Source organism: Artibeus jamaicensis, unplaced genomic scaffold, assembly GCF_021234435.1.
Source record: "Artibeus jamaicensis isolate MK-2021 breed Jamaican fruit bat unplaced genomic scaffold, CSHL_Jam_final contig_432, whole genome shotgun sequence".
Classification (NCBI taxonomy): domain Eukaryota; kingdom Metazoa; phylum Chordata; class Mammalia; order Chiroptera; family Phyllostomidae; genus Artibeus; species Artibeus jamaicensis.
The window spans coordinates 14244599-14261437 of NW_026521828.1; the positions used below are offsets into that span (position 1 = coordinate 14244599).

Below are 16839 nucleotides of genomic sequence, written 5' to 3' on the forward strand. Positions count from 1 at the left end.
TAAGGACCAGACATATTTTAAAGTATCAGTATGAGGATGTACAGAAAGCTCTTGGTAAACATTTCTAAAAAAGCTTTCATAGTGTCATTTTTTCCTCTGAATAATGTCACCAGTTCTCTCTGCTTCCCACCAGCCTGGTGTGTGGTCAGAGGGAGCAAAGGTTGTATGGAGGGACTGGAAAAGGGGAAACCCTGTCCTACCGAAGGGAGCTACAGTGGGAGCAACACTGCCCCCACTCATCACACCTTCCACACACTGATGGCTCTCGTCGGGCCCTCACCACTGCCCTGGGCGGTGGGCATATCGTTCATTGTTAACCATTTTACAGATGAGGAAACTGAGGCTCCAGAGTCAGGGTTGTGACCATTTATCTCTACGTCACCCAGAAATCGTGTGAGTGAGTGAGAATCCAAAGCCAGGCCTTCTAAGTCCAAATGCAAAGACCCTGTGAGAATGATGGTGCCGGGTCTTATTTGGAGGGGTTATTAGGACTCAGGAGCACTGTGAGAAAAACCCAGTTCTCCCTCTAACAGTGGCATGAATTCTCCAATCCCTCCCTAAGACATCCCTTAAGGCCTTTCGGAGTGTGCCAGCTCCACATCGTTGAGTGGACAACTAGGACACAACCCAGTGGTGGGCAAGGCCTCCAGTCTGTAGGCAAAGAATGGTTTTTACTTTTTAAGTGGTTGGAAACAAATCAAAAGGTATTTTGTGACATGTAAAGATTATGTGCAATTCAAATTTGTGTCTGTAAATAAAGTTTTGTGGTAACAGCCAAGCCCATGTGTTTGCTGGATCCTCTGTGACTGCTTTCTTACCATGAGAGTGGTGTTGAGTCATCGAGGCTAAAATATTTACTACCTGGCTCTGTGCATAAAAACTGTGCTGACCTCCGCTGCAGGATGATCGCTATGTAGCCATTCGGTTCAACTGCCTTCTGGAGTAGGTATCTCCCAAATTCTTTTTTGTTTTTTCAGTTGGTGCTGTCTGGGCAGCTGTAGGGTGATTTCAGCACCCCCTCTGCTGTACTTACTCTAACAGTGCACTGAGTGAGACAGCACAATGGATCAACAAGTTAGAAAGCAGCGCCCTCTAGTGGCTCACCTAAGCATTAGTCAGATTATTTGGTTAAGGTTACAGTGGAAAAAGTTTGAATAAACTGAGGGTTGGGGTTTTGTATTATTTTGAAATATCTATTATAGAATGTTCTATACCTTTCTTGTTTTTTAATGACCATTGTTATAACCTGGAGAGTGGGACATGGTCTGTTAGGTAAAAGGGAGGTTACCTGACTTAAAAACAAGGTACTAAAGAGATGACCATTACTAATGTAATGGGAAGAATTTCTAAAGCCTTGGGAAAGACTGCAGAAAGACATTGATTATCGCTTACGCTGTTTTAGTGTTAAGAAAACTTGCTAGTACCCTCAAATTTCTGTAGACATTAAGGAGAAAGAGGCAGCCTGGGGTGGAGGCGGGGGATCAGCCACTGGTCCTATCAGTCCTTAACCAGTTCTGGACCATTGGTGAGCTGTCCCTCTGGGCTTGTTACTCTCCTGTCAAGGAGGGGGTTGGAGAAGACAAAGGGCTGCTGCCTGGACAGACCACGCTCACACACTGCTTTCATACCACATACCAAGGGGATCAGGCTCTGAGAAATGTGTCCTTGGGTGATTCTGTTGCTGTGCAAACAGCAGGGTGCATTTACACAAAACCACTTGCTATAGTTACTACTGTAGCTGTACAAACTGCACTTTCACAGGAGGGGCCACCCATCAGGTCTGTGGACACCAGCAAACACGAGATTGCTTTGTGCCAGTTTCAGCCTATCATCAGCCAGTGTTGTGATTGGACTGATGTGTTCTTCATATTGCAAGGTGGCCCTCAGCAATAGCCCCCAGGCGAACTTCAAGATAAGGTTTATTACAGACCTGGAAATGACCCATGACACTTGACGCCACACAGCGAGCTTAAGGGTAGAGAGATCATGGGCCCAAGGTTCTGCTTTAATTGGGGTTCAGGGCAGGAGCTCAGGGTCTCCAGGGTTCATTCTTTGTGAATTTAAACCTTGAGAGCAAGAATATAAAGCACAGAGGACTTCCGCCAAGATGGAGGCGTAGGTGGAAACATTGAGCCTTCTCACACAACCAAGTTTAAAAACAACAAAGTTTTAGCAACAAAAAACGCAGCCAAACCACAGAAAACTGAACTATATGGAAGTCTGACAACACAACAACGAACCAGTTCAGCCACACCAGTAAGAGGGGCGGAGCCAGCATCAGAGTGGGGTCAGGCAGGAAAGATAGAATGGCATAATCAATAAAATAAATTTTTTAAAAAAGAATATAAAGCATGGGAAGAGTCGAGCAGCCCAAATGGTCAGTTAGTGAGGTCAACAACCAAGGCCACTGAAACAATGGAGCCTCAGACAGGACATAGCCGGGCTCCTTTACCTGGGACTGTGGCTGCCGAGGTCCAGCCACTTTGAGACGGGGGCCTTGCAGTCCAAGCTTCATCACAGTTACAGAAACTGTAAGAGCCACCTGCCAGGGCTCCCACAACGGTAACGTGCTGGGCGGATCCTACCAGATGGCCATGCCATCACCAAGGGACAGGCACATTTTTGCTCCATTATAATCTTCCAGGACCACCACCGTCCCCATGGCTTGTTGTCAACCGAAACGTCATCATGCGGCACATGGATGTTTTGAAAAGACTGGAAGGTTTCCCCCAGACCTTCAGTGAAGCAATTGTTGAGGTCACTCAGCCAGCACATGGCAAAGCAGGTGCTGCTTTAAAAAGGTTTTTGTATTAATCAGATATTCTAAAACTACAGAGACCTCTGACATGCCAGGCTAACCTCTCTCCTTGAGGAAGGACAGAAGCCATCTCCTGAGACCAGCCTGGGAAATGCTGTTCTGTGCTCTCTCTGTCCTGTGGGTCCATGAGCTGGAAATTGTGCAGTCATGAAACTCAAAGAGTACAAGACAGGACAGTGAGTTATACTGGAACCTCAGACACCACTCCCCCAACTCCTTTCTTGTAATCTGCTATTCTTCTCTAAAAAGAGGGATTCAGGTCCACGGCAAGGAAAAAGTTTTTAATAAACTTTTATTTTTATATTCAAGATAAAGCATATACACAATTGAATGTGGAAATAAATAACTAGAAATGCTTTGCAAACTTTTCCATTTCCCCCTCAAAACTCAGTTTTTTTAAACTCACGAGTCTTTTTATTTGATTTTAAGAAATATGGCAACTCTAATACCAAGAGAAAGCCCCACAGTGTTGTACAGAAACGTGTGGCTGCCTCTGACCACAGGGCTCAGCTCTTTCACTAGGAACACAAAGAAAGCACACGGGACACAGAGACTCTCCAACAGGTTTACTCAAACTGCTTCGCTCGAGAAGGAAAAGGCACAGATTTAAGGGGATGACAGTGATTATTAAGAATATAGTAAATGGGGGCTCAGCCAAAAAGTGACATTTATGAACTAAGTCAAAAAATGAACTCTTTCCAATGATCTGCCTTCATTAAAATGAATTTTTAAATTAAACTATATAAACATATGATATAAAGCTGGTACTTAGGAAGTGTCTTTGTATAGTTCCTTTATGTACAAATCTTTGTATACAACTTCAAGGTTCCTTATGCATTTCCTGTACACCACACCGAGCCGAGACCCCAGTCCCCACGGAGCTCTCTCTGGCAGCGCCGGCCCGGCGGCTTTCCACCAGAACCCCGGGAAGCGGGAGGGCCCAGTCAGATGTAGTCGTCTTCCACCGGCTCGCCATTGACATCGCAGTAGTGGATAAAAATGGCCACTACTCGCTGAAACACACCCTTCTTCATCTGACGCATCTCTGAAATTTCTTCCCCTATTGTTTCCATACAGATGTCTGCGGACAGCTGCCCTTTCCTTCGAGGAGCGTAGATGGTGCCTTGGAAATGAGAAAGAAAAGGGGAAACATGGATGATTAACAGACTCCTTTGGAAAGGCGCTCAATTAAGCTGGTCCACGAGACGTGCCTATGCAGTGATGTGCACACTGGTGTGACACAGACCATGGAGCAGGCCCCTCGGCCTGGTCACACAGCCGTGGCTGACGTCCCGGGCAGCACACGTGGGTGGGTAGGCCCGGGGTGAAAATCCACCCGAGAGGTTCAGTAAGTCACAGATGTACATGGAGCTTATAAAACTCATTTACTCATAAAACAGTTTTTGAAAACATCCTGTAAGTAGACAAGGGTGCCAACACCTAGAACAACCACATTCACAACTTCCTTCAAGCTCCCCCCCAAATTCCTGCATCTAAATCCTAAGTTCCTCCATGCTACCCAGTAAGAGGCTGCTCATAAGTAGCAAAAGGACAGTTAATGTAAGTGGAACAAATCTGAAATATAACTGACAATAAGGAGTAACAAAATTATAAATAGGAAATAAAAACACTGAGGTAGGGAAATCTGTCTGAAGGAGTCCTTCCCACCAGCCTTCAGAGATCCCTGGTAAGTCAACTGATTATCTACTGCACAAATTTAGAGGTATTTTTTGTTCTAGGAAAACCAAACATTAACAAAAAGCAAATAAAAATGTTTACATGGGAAGTGACTTAGGAGCTGCACTGACCCTAACTCTCAAACAAGCTGATATGTTCTAACACAGTAGGATCGGCTCAAACCAGAACACAAATCGAGTCGTAATTACTTTCTTCATCGTCCTCAAAATCGTATCTGGCGAAGCTGTTGGGTTCTGCTGCCCGCAGTGATCTCAACCAAGGGAAGTCGGAAATCAGGGAATACGGGGCGCCGTCCACCACACCTACAAGAAGACGTCAACAGTGCTACTGTGGTAGTAGTAACTGGGCCGGACATGCCGTGTTTCGTAAGCAGAATGTAAAATGTGCTCTCACCCCTCTTGGCTGAAAGAGCATTATTGGACCAGGACATATAAATTCCAGTTCCTGTTCTGCCACTATCTGGCCATGGGGTCCTGGTCAGGCTCTGCTTTCATGAAGCCTCAGGATGATTTTTTTCCTCCCTCCATGTATATAAAATAAAGAGGCTGAGACAGGTGCCTTCGAGTCACTCCCAACTGTCAAACTAGAGCAAGTTCCAATTTCCTTCCCCTCTGTTTCAACTCCGCTTGGATTACCTTCGGGATAGTAAAGATTCATCCAGGGAGAGCAGTTGTTAGCTGGTCCCTGCTACCTGCAGATGGTCAAAGCACCCATATCTGAACCAACTGTAAGGCTCCCATTCCTGTCTCCCAAGGACACGTCTCTCCATCTAGTTAGGTGACAGATCTTCAGCTTTCCAACCAGTCTGTGACAGCTCACCTTCTAAAGTATAGATGTCTCTGCCCCAGGGGTACCTGGGGTACTTCTTTAAGTCATCTTCAGTTCTCGTGGCTTCAGGGAAGAATTCATACTTAATGAGCTCTCTGGAGGCAGCACAAAAAAGTCAAATAAAAATCACAAAACTGGAAATTATGTTGAGGTGTAGGGTAGAAAGAAACTGTCAAAACTGTGCTAGGCCTAGATTCTAATGAACATCTATGATTAAATAATAAACACCTAACAGAAGACTCAATATAGAGAATACATATTTAGTCAGGTCAAAATCACTTTCTTTACTATCTTCAAAATCATTTCAGGTAAAGAAACAGAGCCACTCTCTAATCAAATGTCTTGGTGTATAAGGTGCTTAACATAATGCTTATATAACAAATGCCTTAAAAGTCCAATTTTATGATGATGTAAAACATTAATTTTAAGATTTTTAACTGGCTCTCTTTTCTATGTCCTGAGGCTAAAGAAAGGAAGTCAACTGTACGAGTATAGCCTGCTCCTGGAATTTTTCTTTACATTTGAAAATAAAAGCTGCAAATACATGCAGGCTTTCTAGTTTTAGGCTCTCACTGCCTCAGTTTCTCACACATTGTATCTCATGGGTCTCAGTGCTGAAAATGTCGAGATGAGATCATCTGAAAACAGAGAATAGGATTTGCTTCCACGAGCCCTCGCAGAAGGGCCTCCCGGCCACACGTGACTTACTGATTGATGTTTGCTATGGTGTCCATCCAGCTGCGGATGCGCACCTTGTTCCGCACGTTGGGAGGGTTACTGAACTCGTGGATGATGCAGATGTGGTAGGGGTAGGGACCACTGAACAGCTTCTGCTCCAGTGTCAGTGTGTCCACCTACAGAACACAGCACAGAGAGCTTTGGACCAAAAAGCAGAGCACCTTAGAAATCCACCTCTTAGAGCTTGGACAATGTCTCCCGGGGCCCTGTATTTTAAAACCTTTGGCTGATTTGAAAATCCAATGTCCCATTCGGCCCAGAACACAGGCTGGCAGGGAGGCTGAGCAAATTCATCTGTCCAGCAAGCTCAGCGATTTACCTTTCATTTATTGTGTAAATGCCCCTTAAAGGGAGAGTCTGGAATCAGGTGACTGACCCCAGGAGCACGGAGCTCACTTCCTAGCCTGTCCTCACAGGGTTAAGTGCTGACTGCACTACAGAACCACAGGTCCTGTCCAAACTGACCTGGGCCATCCCAGCTCCTCGCCCACCCCACTGGCCTTCATTCCCCTTGCTTTCTCCTCAGGCAGTGCCCTCTTCCTTATCTCTACTTAGGAAGCCCCCTGTGGCCACCCAGTGGCATTCACTCATGCCAGCCTCCTCCAGGAAAGGCAAAGTCCCTAAGGGAAGGATGCTGCCCAAGTCTTTGTAGACACTCGACAATCTGTTGAAACATCTCTTTGGGGGCTTGGGCTCGAACACTGACGGCAGAGACTTTGATAGTTCCTTTAAACTCACTTCAGGCATTAAGTGCAGAGTCTTACATATAGAGTTTACTCTACATTTTTTATTGTTTTATTGAGAAATAAGTCATATACATCACTGTATAAATCAGAGGCACACAGCAAGTTGGTTTGGTTTAGGAATATTGTGAAAGGTTCAGCTAACAACACCCATAATTTCATATTAGGTACAATAAAATGTTTACTCTTCACACTAACAAAAATGGTAATAACAGTAGCTATCATAGGACTGCTTACTACATGCCAGCCACTGCCCCACACTTCACACATATGAATTTAACCACGAGGTTTTTATTCGTCTGATTTTACTGATGAAGACACTAAGACAGAAGCTAAGTCACAAGCTACAGGGCAGTGAACCAGAACTGAATCAGGCAGTGACACCAGCCTGTTCTCTTACTACAGGCAACTTGATTGAGGATGAAAATGTGTAGAATAACTGCCACCCTCGCCATGTAACTTCCTTTTAAAACCCACTGAAATCTAGCAGAGAAGCATGAAGGAGGGCTGGCAAGACTGCCTAGCTGGTTAAAAGAACTCTACAGAATCTAAGGAAGCATGACTGTGGGTTGAGCGAATGAGTAAATGCCAAATTCCCGAAGGCTGAAGACTAAGGAAAGTGTCACTGTTTCCAGGTGTCCTGAGAGAGGGGCTGAGCTTGGTACCTGCTGCATTGGGCGTAGGTATATGATGCGGTTCCTCTCAGGAGGCATGCGGAGTATCTGGTCTAGTACCTGATCCATGTTCAGTTTCTTGCATTGTGCATAATCAAATCGGTTCACAATTGGTGCGTTTTCAACTTTTAAATGTTTCAGAACCCTGCACCTGGTAGCTACAAAGTGAAAACAACAGTAAGCCGCACAAATAATCTGTGCGAAGTAACAGAGCAACTTCAAGCCTATCTAGAGTCGTCGTTGGAGGACTAGCCCAACGTGTTTTGCATGAAATACTACAGATGTAACAAATATCTCAAACATCACGTACTGTCATAAAGTACAACAGATAGTTATCTAAGTAATTTGAAAATGTGACTCTGTTCTGTTCAAAAGAAGGGGGTTACCCATATGCTAGAAGGTCAGGTACGTTCTCTCATCTAAAATTTTACTGGCAAGGAATCCAAGTCCCACAGAATCACTTGCCTAAACATAGGAATTGTTCAGAAAATGTTTACTGAAAAGAATGAATGATGGTAACAAAGTTTACAGTTTATGGTGATGGTCAAATAAGCCTGCAATAATTCACATATATTATTTTATATTCCCCCACAGAAAACAAGCAGAGCTGATTTTAATTCCTACATTGGGTATAAAAGCAGAACCTTAAAAGACCCAGAAACATATACAATCATTGGTCTGAAGGTGGACAGTCCAATGTGGTAGCTATCAGCCATCTGCAGCTACGTAAAGTTAGGTTAACTACAATGAACAATGCAGTTTCCCAGGCACTAGCCACAGGTCAAGTGTTCAACAGTCATATGTGGCTGCCGGCTGCTGTGCCAAATAGTGCAGGTATAAAATAGTAGTATGCCAAGTTAAGAAAAATCTCCATTTTTTTCATCCCAAATTTCAATCTGATTTAATTTTTATCATAGATTATAACCTGGCCCAACTCAACAGCAAGAATCAGATGGAAGATACTATAAAACCGTAAGGCTGGTGTGTCTGATCTTTTTAACTCAACAAGGGCATCTTCTGTAAGGCCTCTGACCCAGATATCGCCTTCTTGCACACTCTGGCCCTGTAGCTAACCTGGTATTCGAACAGGGGACAAGTCTAGTCTCTAGCCTTTCCAACTCATCTCTCCTGCGATGTGGCAGGAGAAAGGAGGCAGGAGAAGAGGAAAGGCAGAGAGGACTAGCTGGTGATAAGGGTTCGATGGTTCTCAGCTGTAAAACCAGACATGGTGAAGGTCGTTCCAATTTCATTTGGTCATCTCACCCAACATAACTGAGCTGTCTTCTAGTGACTGAGTTACTTATCTAAGGTCCCTTGTCCTGTGAGCTAACAATTTGGTTTAAAGGCAAAAGACTGAGCCTGAGGTGATGGGATCCACGACTAGGTTACAGAAGACACAGAGCCACCCAGTCAAGTGCAGAGGTAAAAATTCTCAGAGCGATCACCAGAGAAAGGGACGACCTCTGAAGGCAGAGCTAAAAGCCCTTGTTTGCAGCCTTAAGCTAGGCTGGGTTCTCCTGCCGTTATGATCTTCTGAGCTTTTAAAGGGCCTCTGCCCTGTTTTAGGAGGAAACTATCATAGGCAATTATTATTTACTAGATGCATGAAGACCTCATTGGTGGGAAGGCACCCCTTAAGCTATTACTTAGTGGGCCTAGGGCTCCCCACCTAGGTCTGGTGTATTCTAGAATTCAAGAGAGAGGTTATATGTTTAAATCTGAGTTTATTTCTCCTTTCTGGGATTCTCCTAGTTTATGGCAAAATGTCTGGTAACAATATGTTTTGTTTTGTTTACTACCAGTATTATAGAAGAAGTGCAAGAAAAGAAAGCCCCTAATTATTTTCTGCAATACTAATATAATACAACTTAACACTTATCAGGCTTATATTAGAGGTCAGACCCTCTACCATATGGATCTATATGTGTGTATATACACACACATCAATCACAGCATTTAACCTTCATAAATGCTTTATAAGGTAAGCATCTTTGGCACACTTTACAGACTGAAAAAAACTAAACACAGAGACTATATATACCTGTCCCAAGGCAAGACACTTGTCGTATCTTCATAATTTTACATGGATAGGTATCAACAACGTAATTATGAGTGAAAAGAGAAAAATAAACAGATCATGTACAGGACATACTATGTATTGAAACATTTTTAAACTCACACAAAGTAGCATCCTACAGGGTTTCAGAGATACACATGTGTACAAGCAAACACTTGAAAGATGGACTGAAAGGGCGTGCATTAAACACACGAGTATAGGTGGTGGTCGCTGACGGGCCAGGCAACGAGGGACAGATAATATGCCATGATTCAGGTCGTGATTAAGCATGTCAACCAAAGCCAGAGCAGTTAAACACGTAAGGCCTAGTCACCACTCCCCCCGAAAACAGCCACACGCAATACACATTCAGCCTTGCACAGTTAGCCCACAGCAGAGACGGGATTCAAGCTGAGGCCCATCTGATTCAGTCAGATCAGGCAGCAAATACCATTTAGAGAAAACTGAAGGAGGGGCTATTTTAAAGGATGAACCGAGCAAGTCTGTGTCACAAACACTACCAATTATTTGAGAACTACAGAGCAGGAGAGAATTAGAAATAATCCGCCCCAGTGATTCCTTTGAAAAATAGCACAGTAATGTAGTGTGTGTGAGCCCTTAATTCTTTACATGTGCCCATGACGCCATGCTCAACACAGGCCCTGGTACGTACGCACCGTGGATGAACATCATCTTGGGGCAGTCTTTCAGCACCAGGTCTGTGATTCCGCAGTTGGTCATGGTGACTCCCACCAGGTTTTTGGATTTTAACACAAGGACCTATGAGGCGAGAGATTTTAAAGTTAGAGGTCTCTTTCTGCACTTTCCTTGGAAAACTTAAATGTTTTCACTGGCACAAGTGAGAAGCTGCTGTGACCGATTTCTTTTGTTTAGAGCAAGGAAAGCATACAATGGTGGAAACCCTGGTTCCTTTCCATTACTTAGGCCCTTGGCCGGACTGACAGGTGAGGGCTTTTCCTTTACCTGCACATGGTCATCTTCAATCACAGGGTCACTGGTACTGGTAGACTTATCTGCTGTCCGCTTCCGCTTCACAGAATGGCGTGGCTTTGTTTTAGCAACCTCTAGAAAAAGCAAGAGGAACATGCAGATTTTAGCCTTGCTTTCTTTCCTTCAAGACAGCACATTCAATTGTGTGTATATAAACTCCATCAAGGCAGCTATCAAATCTATAACATGGTCCCCAGTGGAATAGTCAGATCACATTCCCAACTGACTGCTCCAAAACCAGATCACCCTCCATGGTCACAAACACAGTAGCCCCCTTCTCACCCCTGGGCCATTTCAACGATCTACATAACATTCCCACCTCTAGTCATGCAAGCCATCTGAAAGATCATTGGTGGATTAAACTCACCAGTGTCCTGCCAACAACTTTAAACTTTCGACTACTGCTTAATAATTGCATTTCAATGCCTGAGCTTTGGAGCCACGCTTTAGCCCACCTGTCAGTTTCATCTGCCCTATATCTTAGGCAGCCCCCATTGCCAATGCCTCTGAAGCCATTAATCATTCTAGTCCTTCTGCCCAGAACAACTTTCCTAAATCCACTTTGGGAAATACTACCCATCCCTGAAAACACCATCTCAAAAGTCACCTTTTCTGACAAATCACCTGGATTCCCAAACATTAACAAGGTTCTGTAATTCCCGCTATACTTCTTTCATTGCTCCATTTAAACTAAAAAGCTCCTTGAGGGCAACAACACTGTCTTAATTTTTGTATCCATGTCAGCCACTAGCAATAAACTAAAATGAACATTTATTGAATGAATTGCACTCATTCACTGAATGAATGAATGCACTGCAGGCACATAAATGAATAATAATAGCAAATATTTATCGAGCGCTTACTGTGTGTCAGGCACTTTTCTAAGGGTTTCACTAGCACTAAAATAATTTAATCCTTTTAGCAGTCCTTTGAGATAGATTTATTATTCTCCTTATTTTATAAATTAGGGAAGTAAAATGTCGGAAGTTGGCAAAGGTAAAACCAGTGGAACCAGCAGCCGAACCCAGGAAATCTGGTGGCAGTCACTGTGTTAGAGAATCTGAAGTCTCTCATCTGCCAAACCCTAGTTAGCATGGCCCTAACTCACGTGCCAATAGCTCTAAAACATTACAGTTTAATTATTAAAGCTAATATGACTTTATACACAAGCTCTAAATTCATCTCTACAACTTAACAAGCATGTATATATTCTAAGACAAGACACTAAAAGTCAGTCCTCATTTTGATAGTCATTCTGCAGCAGACACCCAATGAAGAAAGACTGAGTTTCATAGGTAAAATCCCACCATACTGCTCTTTCACATACCATGACTAGATCACAGCATTCCACTTGGTAATTCTCTAACTTCAAACATGACAGATTACTAAGAAAGAGAGGGAAATAAGGTGCAAATATTGCAAATTCCCAAAGGCTTGGGGTTACTCTAGAAAACTCTAGTTAGTCCAAGGTTTTTTTTTTTTTTAAACATACCAAACCTTTCCTCCGCCACCTGAAATCTTTGTGAAATTTTACTATATGAAACAAGTGAAAGCCTAAAAGGGAACTCAAAAGTTCTACCCAGCAAACTTCCAACATCTCCCTGAATGCAACCCAAACCCTGGGGTTCTTGAAAAAGATAAAAACTACTGATTTGGGAACCCAGGGAAGGCTGCCTCACACGCTATTCCTGCAGGAACTCCGTGTCAAATCTAATTCTCTTCACTGATAGGGCACCTTCGAAAGGCAGCTTCTTTCACCTGACAAAATTCACACACTCACTACAACCAGTAACAGGTGCCGCTCCCCCTCTCCCTGCACCACAAAAATGAAAGCGAACACACACACACAACAGCAGTTTGGTTCCCATTCCTTTGTGACATGTTGAAAGAAAGGTCTTTTAGCAGCATTCTCCTTTTAGGGTCGATTTTCAAACACCCCTCCCCTTTACCTCACTAGAATATAGGATTCAAAGCTAAACTAGGTGTCTGCTCTCCAGAGCACCCAAAGTGGAGGTTTATGTTTTCGTACTTTATATGCTGATAACCATGAAAAACAAAGGCTTTCCAATGTAAAAGGACAACAGAGTTTATCCTGTTATTTTTTTGTGCCTCCTTCTCTGTTTATAGACAATTAATCTTGTTTAGGGACAATTGTTAGTGATTTCAACATCCAGCATCAACATACTTCATGTGATGGTTCCTACCACTTACTAAGTTCACAATTTTTCACCATGTCCCACACCACATGAGACATTATGCTAGAAGCTGGGTGAACAATGGCGAATAAGCAGACACTGTCCCTGCCCTCATGGAGCTCAGAATCTACTGGAAAGACAGACAGTAAAACACAGAATGACAACATACTACAGTTTTTGCTACAGAAACCCAAAAAAGGAGACCCCTCCCATTGGTGTTAGGGAAACAGGTTAGTGTTTATGAGAGCCATCCTGTATTAATACTAAATGTTATTCTTTGACAATCTAATCAGTCAATCTGTGACATTTATAAAGTATTATACAATTGGGATAAATAGAAAATGTATAGCTATTTATTCCCAAAATAAAAATTCACAAGACAACTATATTAGCTTCTAACACACACTACATAAAGCCATAAACTGAAAACTAAATAAAAACTCAAATGTTTTATTTAAAGCAATTTAAAAACTCAATTAAGTTTGCTCCTTTATTAGTTTGGATTTTTCTCCTTAAAACTTTTCAAATAGGATGGCAACAGATATCAAAAAACATGCTAGATTAAAAAGAACAAGTTGAAAGCCATCCAAATAACTTGTTCTTCTTTCCAAGAGATCTGGATAATACTCGTATCAGCACTTTGACTGATACGAATTCCAGAAAAGGTGTTATTTTCTCCAGAAAAGGTGTTATTAAAAGTAAATGGATATTTGTATTGTGTTTAAAAAATATTAGAACAAAATTTACCTACTATATACACATTACTTACATACATTAGAAGTCTCCCTAATTGAAAAAAAAAAAAGATAACATGTAATTTACTAAAAAAGTGAAAAAGCACTATATAAATGAATTTTTTTATTCTAGGGAATTATTTAACCCCAAAAAAGTTCTAGTCACAAAACAAGCCTGAAGGAAATGATAAAAGGGATTGCAGAACACAAGGTGAAAAGGAGTCAAAGTCCCCAGTGGTTAATATAAGGATCTATGTTAAAAACAAAACAAAACAAACCCCCCCAAACGGTAACAGCAATAAAAGGTTACCAAGAGACATAAGACAAAATAGGAGACAAAACAGTCTCTACATAAGGAAGTCTCAATGCTGCAAAATTGACAATAATCTTTTCAATAATGTAACAGAATTCCAAATTAAAACCAAGATTTGTTTTGAGAGCTTGACAAAGTTATTATAAAATACAACTATGAAAATAAGTAATAAATGACTAGTCAAGGAAGTTCTGACAAAGAATAAAAGAGGACAGACAGAGCACTGGAACTGAATGCCCAGAGACAAACTTAGGTGTATCAAAGATACATGATAAAAAAGCATTTCAAAATAATGACATGGGAATGGATGTCAATAAACAGTATTGACACAACTTGGTGATAATTTAAAATAAGTCAAGTTAGTTCCCACAGATTAAAATAAACAAATAAAAGAACGTGAAGTTGTGAACAATTATCTGAAACAGTTGGAGAGAAAAGCTTCCATAGCATAAAAATAAAGAAAAAAATCATAAAGGTAAACACACACACACACACACACACACACACAGATCTGACTGTACAAATACGAAACAATAAAACTCTGCAACAGCAGGGCCGTCACAGCGAGTCTCTGATTCACAGGCAGAGCTCCAGCTCGGGACAACAACAGAGTTCTGAGGGACAGTGGTGACAGCTGCACAACAGCATGAACACACTCCAATGAACTGCGTACTTCGAAATGGTGAGAATGATGAATTCTCTCACGGATAAAAAATATCAGAGCATTTAAACTTCAAGCTGGAAAAAATGTATTTTCATCATATGGCAGAACTAGTTTTTGTAGATCATAATGAAATCTTCAAATAAAACTCCTATCTTTAAATCTGAGTTTATGCTACTATGATGATTAGCACGTAAGTTCTCATATTTATCTTGTAAAAGCTTATTTTTATGAGTTTAATTTTACATAATGCAATCAGCTCTACTTAGCATATAAAAATGTACTGACTTGATGTTCTGGGGCTAATTTTAAGATTTAGAAATTGAGGGAGACTTGGATAAAATAAAAATGTATTATTCTTCATTGATAGATACACGTGACTTAATAAAGGCAGAGGATATAACTTAAAAATAAGGTCAGATACATAAACAGAATTATGATTAAGAAAATGTGCTCACCCTCATCTGACGTAACGCCTTAGTATACACATTATAAATACTAATGAAATTATATACATATATATGCTTTCAGTGTATCTTCACCAAAACAATTCTCGGCTGAAGTACTTACCTGCTTATATCCTGGCAAACTTTACTAGATAGAAATGAAACCAGACTTCAGAAAAAATGACTAAGTAACTGTGGAGAAGGATATTCCAGCCCCAGCAACTTCAGGTCCTAACTCCTGGCAGAGGGTGCAAACTTCACCCACAGTAAGACTCCCTAAGTGTGGGAGGGAAGCAGAGTTTATCTGCTGGGACTTGCACATCAGAATCAGAGTCCTAATTAGGGCGAATATACACAGTGTTTTTTTTTCTTAGAACCTTAACTTCTTGAGTTTTTCTGGGTTGGATCCTTTTCAAGCTGTTTTACACACCCTCCCCTCCCCCATCACTGCTGAAAATTAGCCCCAAACCTGTAGGGTCACAGAACCCCAACACAGAACTCGGTCTGCCCAGCTGGCCTTATGTAGGAAACCTCATGGAACGCACTAACGCCTCCTCGAGTCCTACCCTGCAGGTGCCAGTCCTGGCGGCATTGTCATACCTGACTCAGATACCAGCGGTACATGGGACAGTCTGCTCCTGGCCCTTGTTAGGGGCCTCCGAGGGTAGTCTTCATTAGACTGCACGTCACAGCTCTCAGGCTGGGAGCTCCCCCTCCTGTCCTCACCTGTAGCCCCCGAGCCACTCCCATTAGTCCTCTCATCATGTGTTGGGCCTGAAGACCCCCCTTGTGGCAGAGTCCTAAAGGAAAAGGCGGATCTCGTACCATCCGGGCCATTCACAACACAGGCTCGGCTGGTTGAAGGACGTTCCTCATCAGAACACCTGCTAGTTCTCCTTTGGGATTCCTGAGGCCTGTGACAGCAGCATCTGGGGCAGACAGAACTCTCTGCATCTCCCTCCTCCATGGCCTCAGAGTCCTCTGACCCAGCAGGGGAGCAGACACACTGCCTGGACACATCCACTTCTGTAGGGCTAGGCTCGGAAGAGCCGCCGCTGTCCACCATCCTTACACAGTCAGGGCTTTGAGAAGCAGCGCTGAGCGAGCTGGAGTTTCCCACTGTGCTGGCGGTGGTGCTGCTGCAGCTGGGATAAACATCCTTGTTTTTTTTCTTTTCAGGAATATCCCTAGCTGCTTTCATATCGGCTTTGATCTGCTCACTGGTGACCTGACAGCCTTTCTCACAGCTGCTTTCCTCGAGGGGAAACTGCTTCGACTGGCCCATCTGATGGGAGTTGTACCTCTTTCGAAGTGGAGTCTTGCCTTTTCCACTTACTGCTTACAGAAAAAGAAGAATGGCCCGAGGAAAAGAAAAGATTTCAGTATAAATTCTGGACAATAGGTCAGGGTAAATTTGGACAGGGAACAATGTACACTAATTTTACTAAAGTTTAATGGTGACCACATCACTCAACTGCTTGAGAATACTCTACGGCTCCCTAGTACCCACATGGTTCATACACTCCTCAACTCGGCCTTCAGGGCTCACCATGATCTAATTCCATACTTACATTCCACTTTCCTCCCCTCTGAATACTTTTTATACCCCAGCCCAAACTGAACATTCCCCTGCCTTATTACACGGGGGGCTTTATTCTTATCAATTCTTCAGCCTTGGATCTCTGTTCAGTTTCTCTTCTGCACCCCACCCCCAAACTGCTGCAGTATGTTCCTTGTAACATTATTATACACATATCAGACCTGACCTTTCAACCAGCCTGGAGGTTCCCCAGAGAGTCCATGACTTCCATGCACATCCCTGCATCCCTCCCAGCACCTAACACAGCACCTGGGGCACAGTAAGGCTCAATGAATATACGAAAAATGCTTATCAGGTTTTGTCAGGATGACAGATCCAGTTTCT

The 16839-nt window shown here is 42.7% G+C and overlaps 1 protein-coding gene across 3 annotated transcripts in view; it reads right to left on the reverse strand.

Annotated features, from left to right (window-relative positions):
- Window positions 1–3128: 3128 nt before the first annotated feature.
- FBXO38 (F-box protein 38) overlaps window positions 3129–16839 on the reverse strand; it is a 46996-nt gene continuing 33285 nt past the window's right edge. The window contains exons 15-22 of one of the 3 annotated variants that reach the window (XM_037161864.2): window positions 15741–16250; window positions 10540–10640; window positions 10233–10335; window positions 7491–7657; window positions 6053–6198; window positions 5336–5439; window positions 4705–4818; window positions 3129–3941 (exon numbers count right to left, since the gene is read on the reverse strand). In XM_037161864.2, coding sequence (XP_037017759.2) covers window positions 3763–3941; window positions 4705–4818; window positions 5336–5439; window positions 6053–6198; window positions 7491–7657; window positions 10233–10335; window positions 10540–10640; window positions 15741–16250 — 1424 coding nt within the window. In that variant the 3' untranslated portion in view covers window positions 3129–3762. Of the gene's footprint in view, window positions 3942–4704; window positions 4819–5335; window positions 5440–6052; window positions 6199–7490; window positions 7658–10232; window positions 10336–10539; window positions 10641–15515; window positions 16251–16839 lie in introns of all 3 variants that reach the window. The other 2 variants (XM_037161862.2, XM_037161865.2) reach the window with 2 other exon arrangements.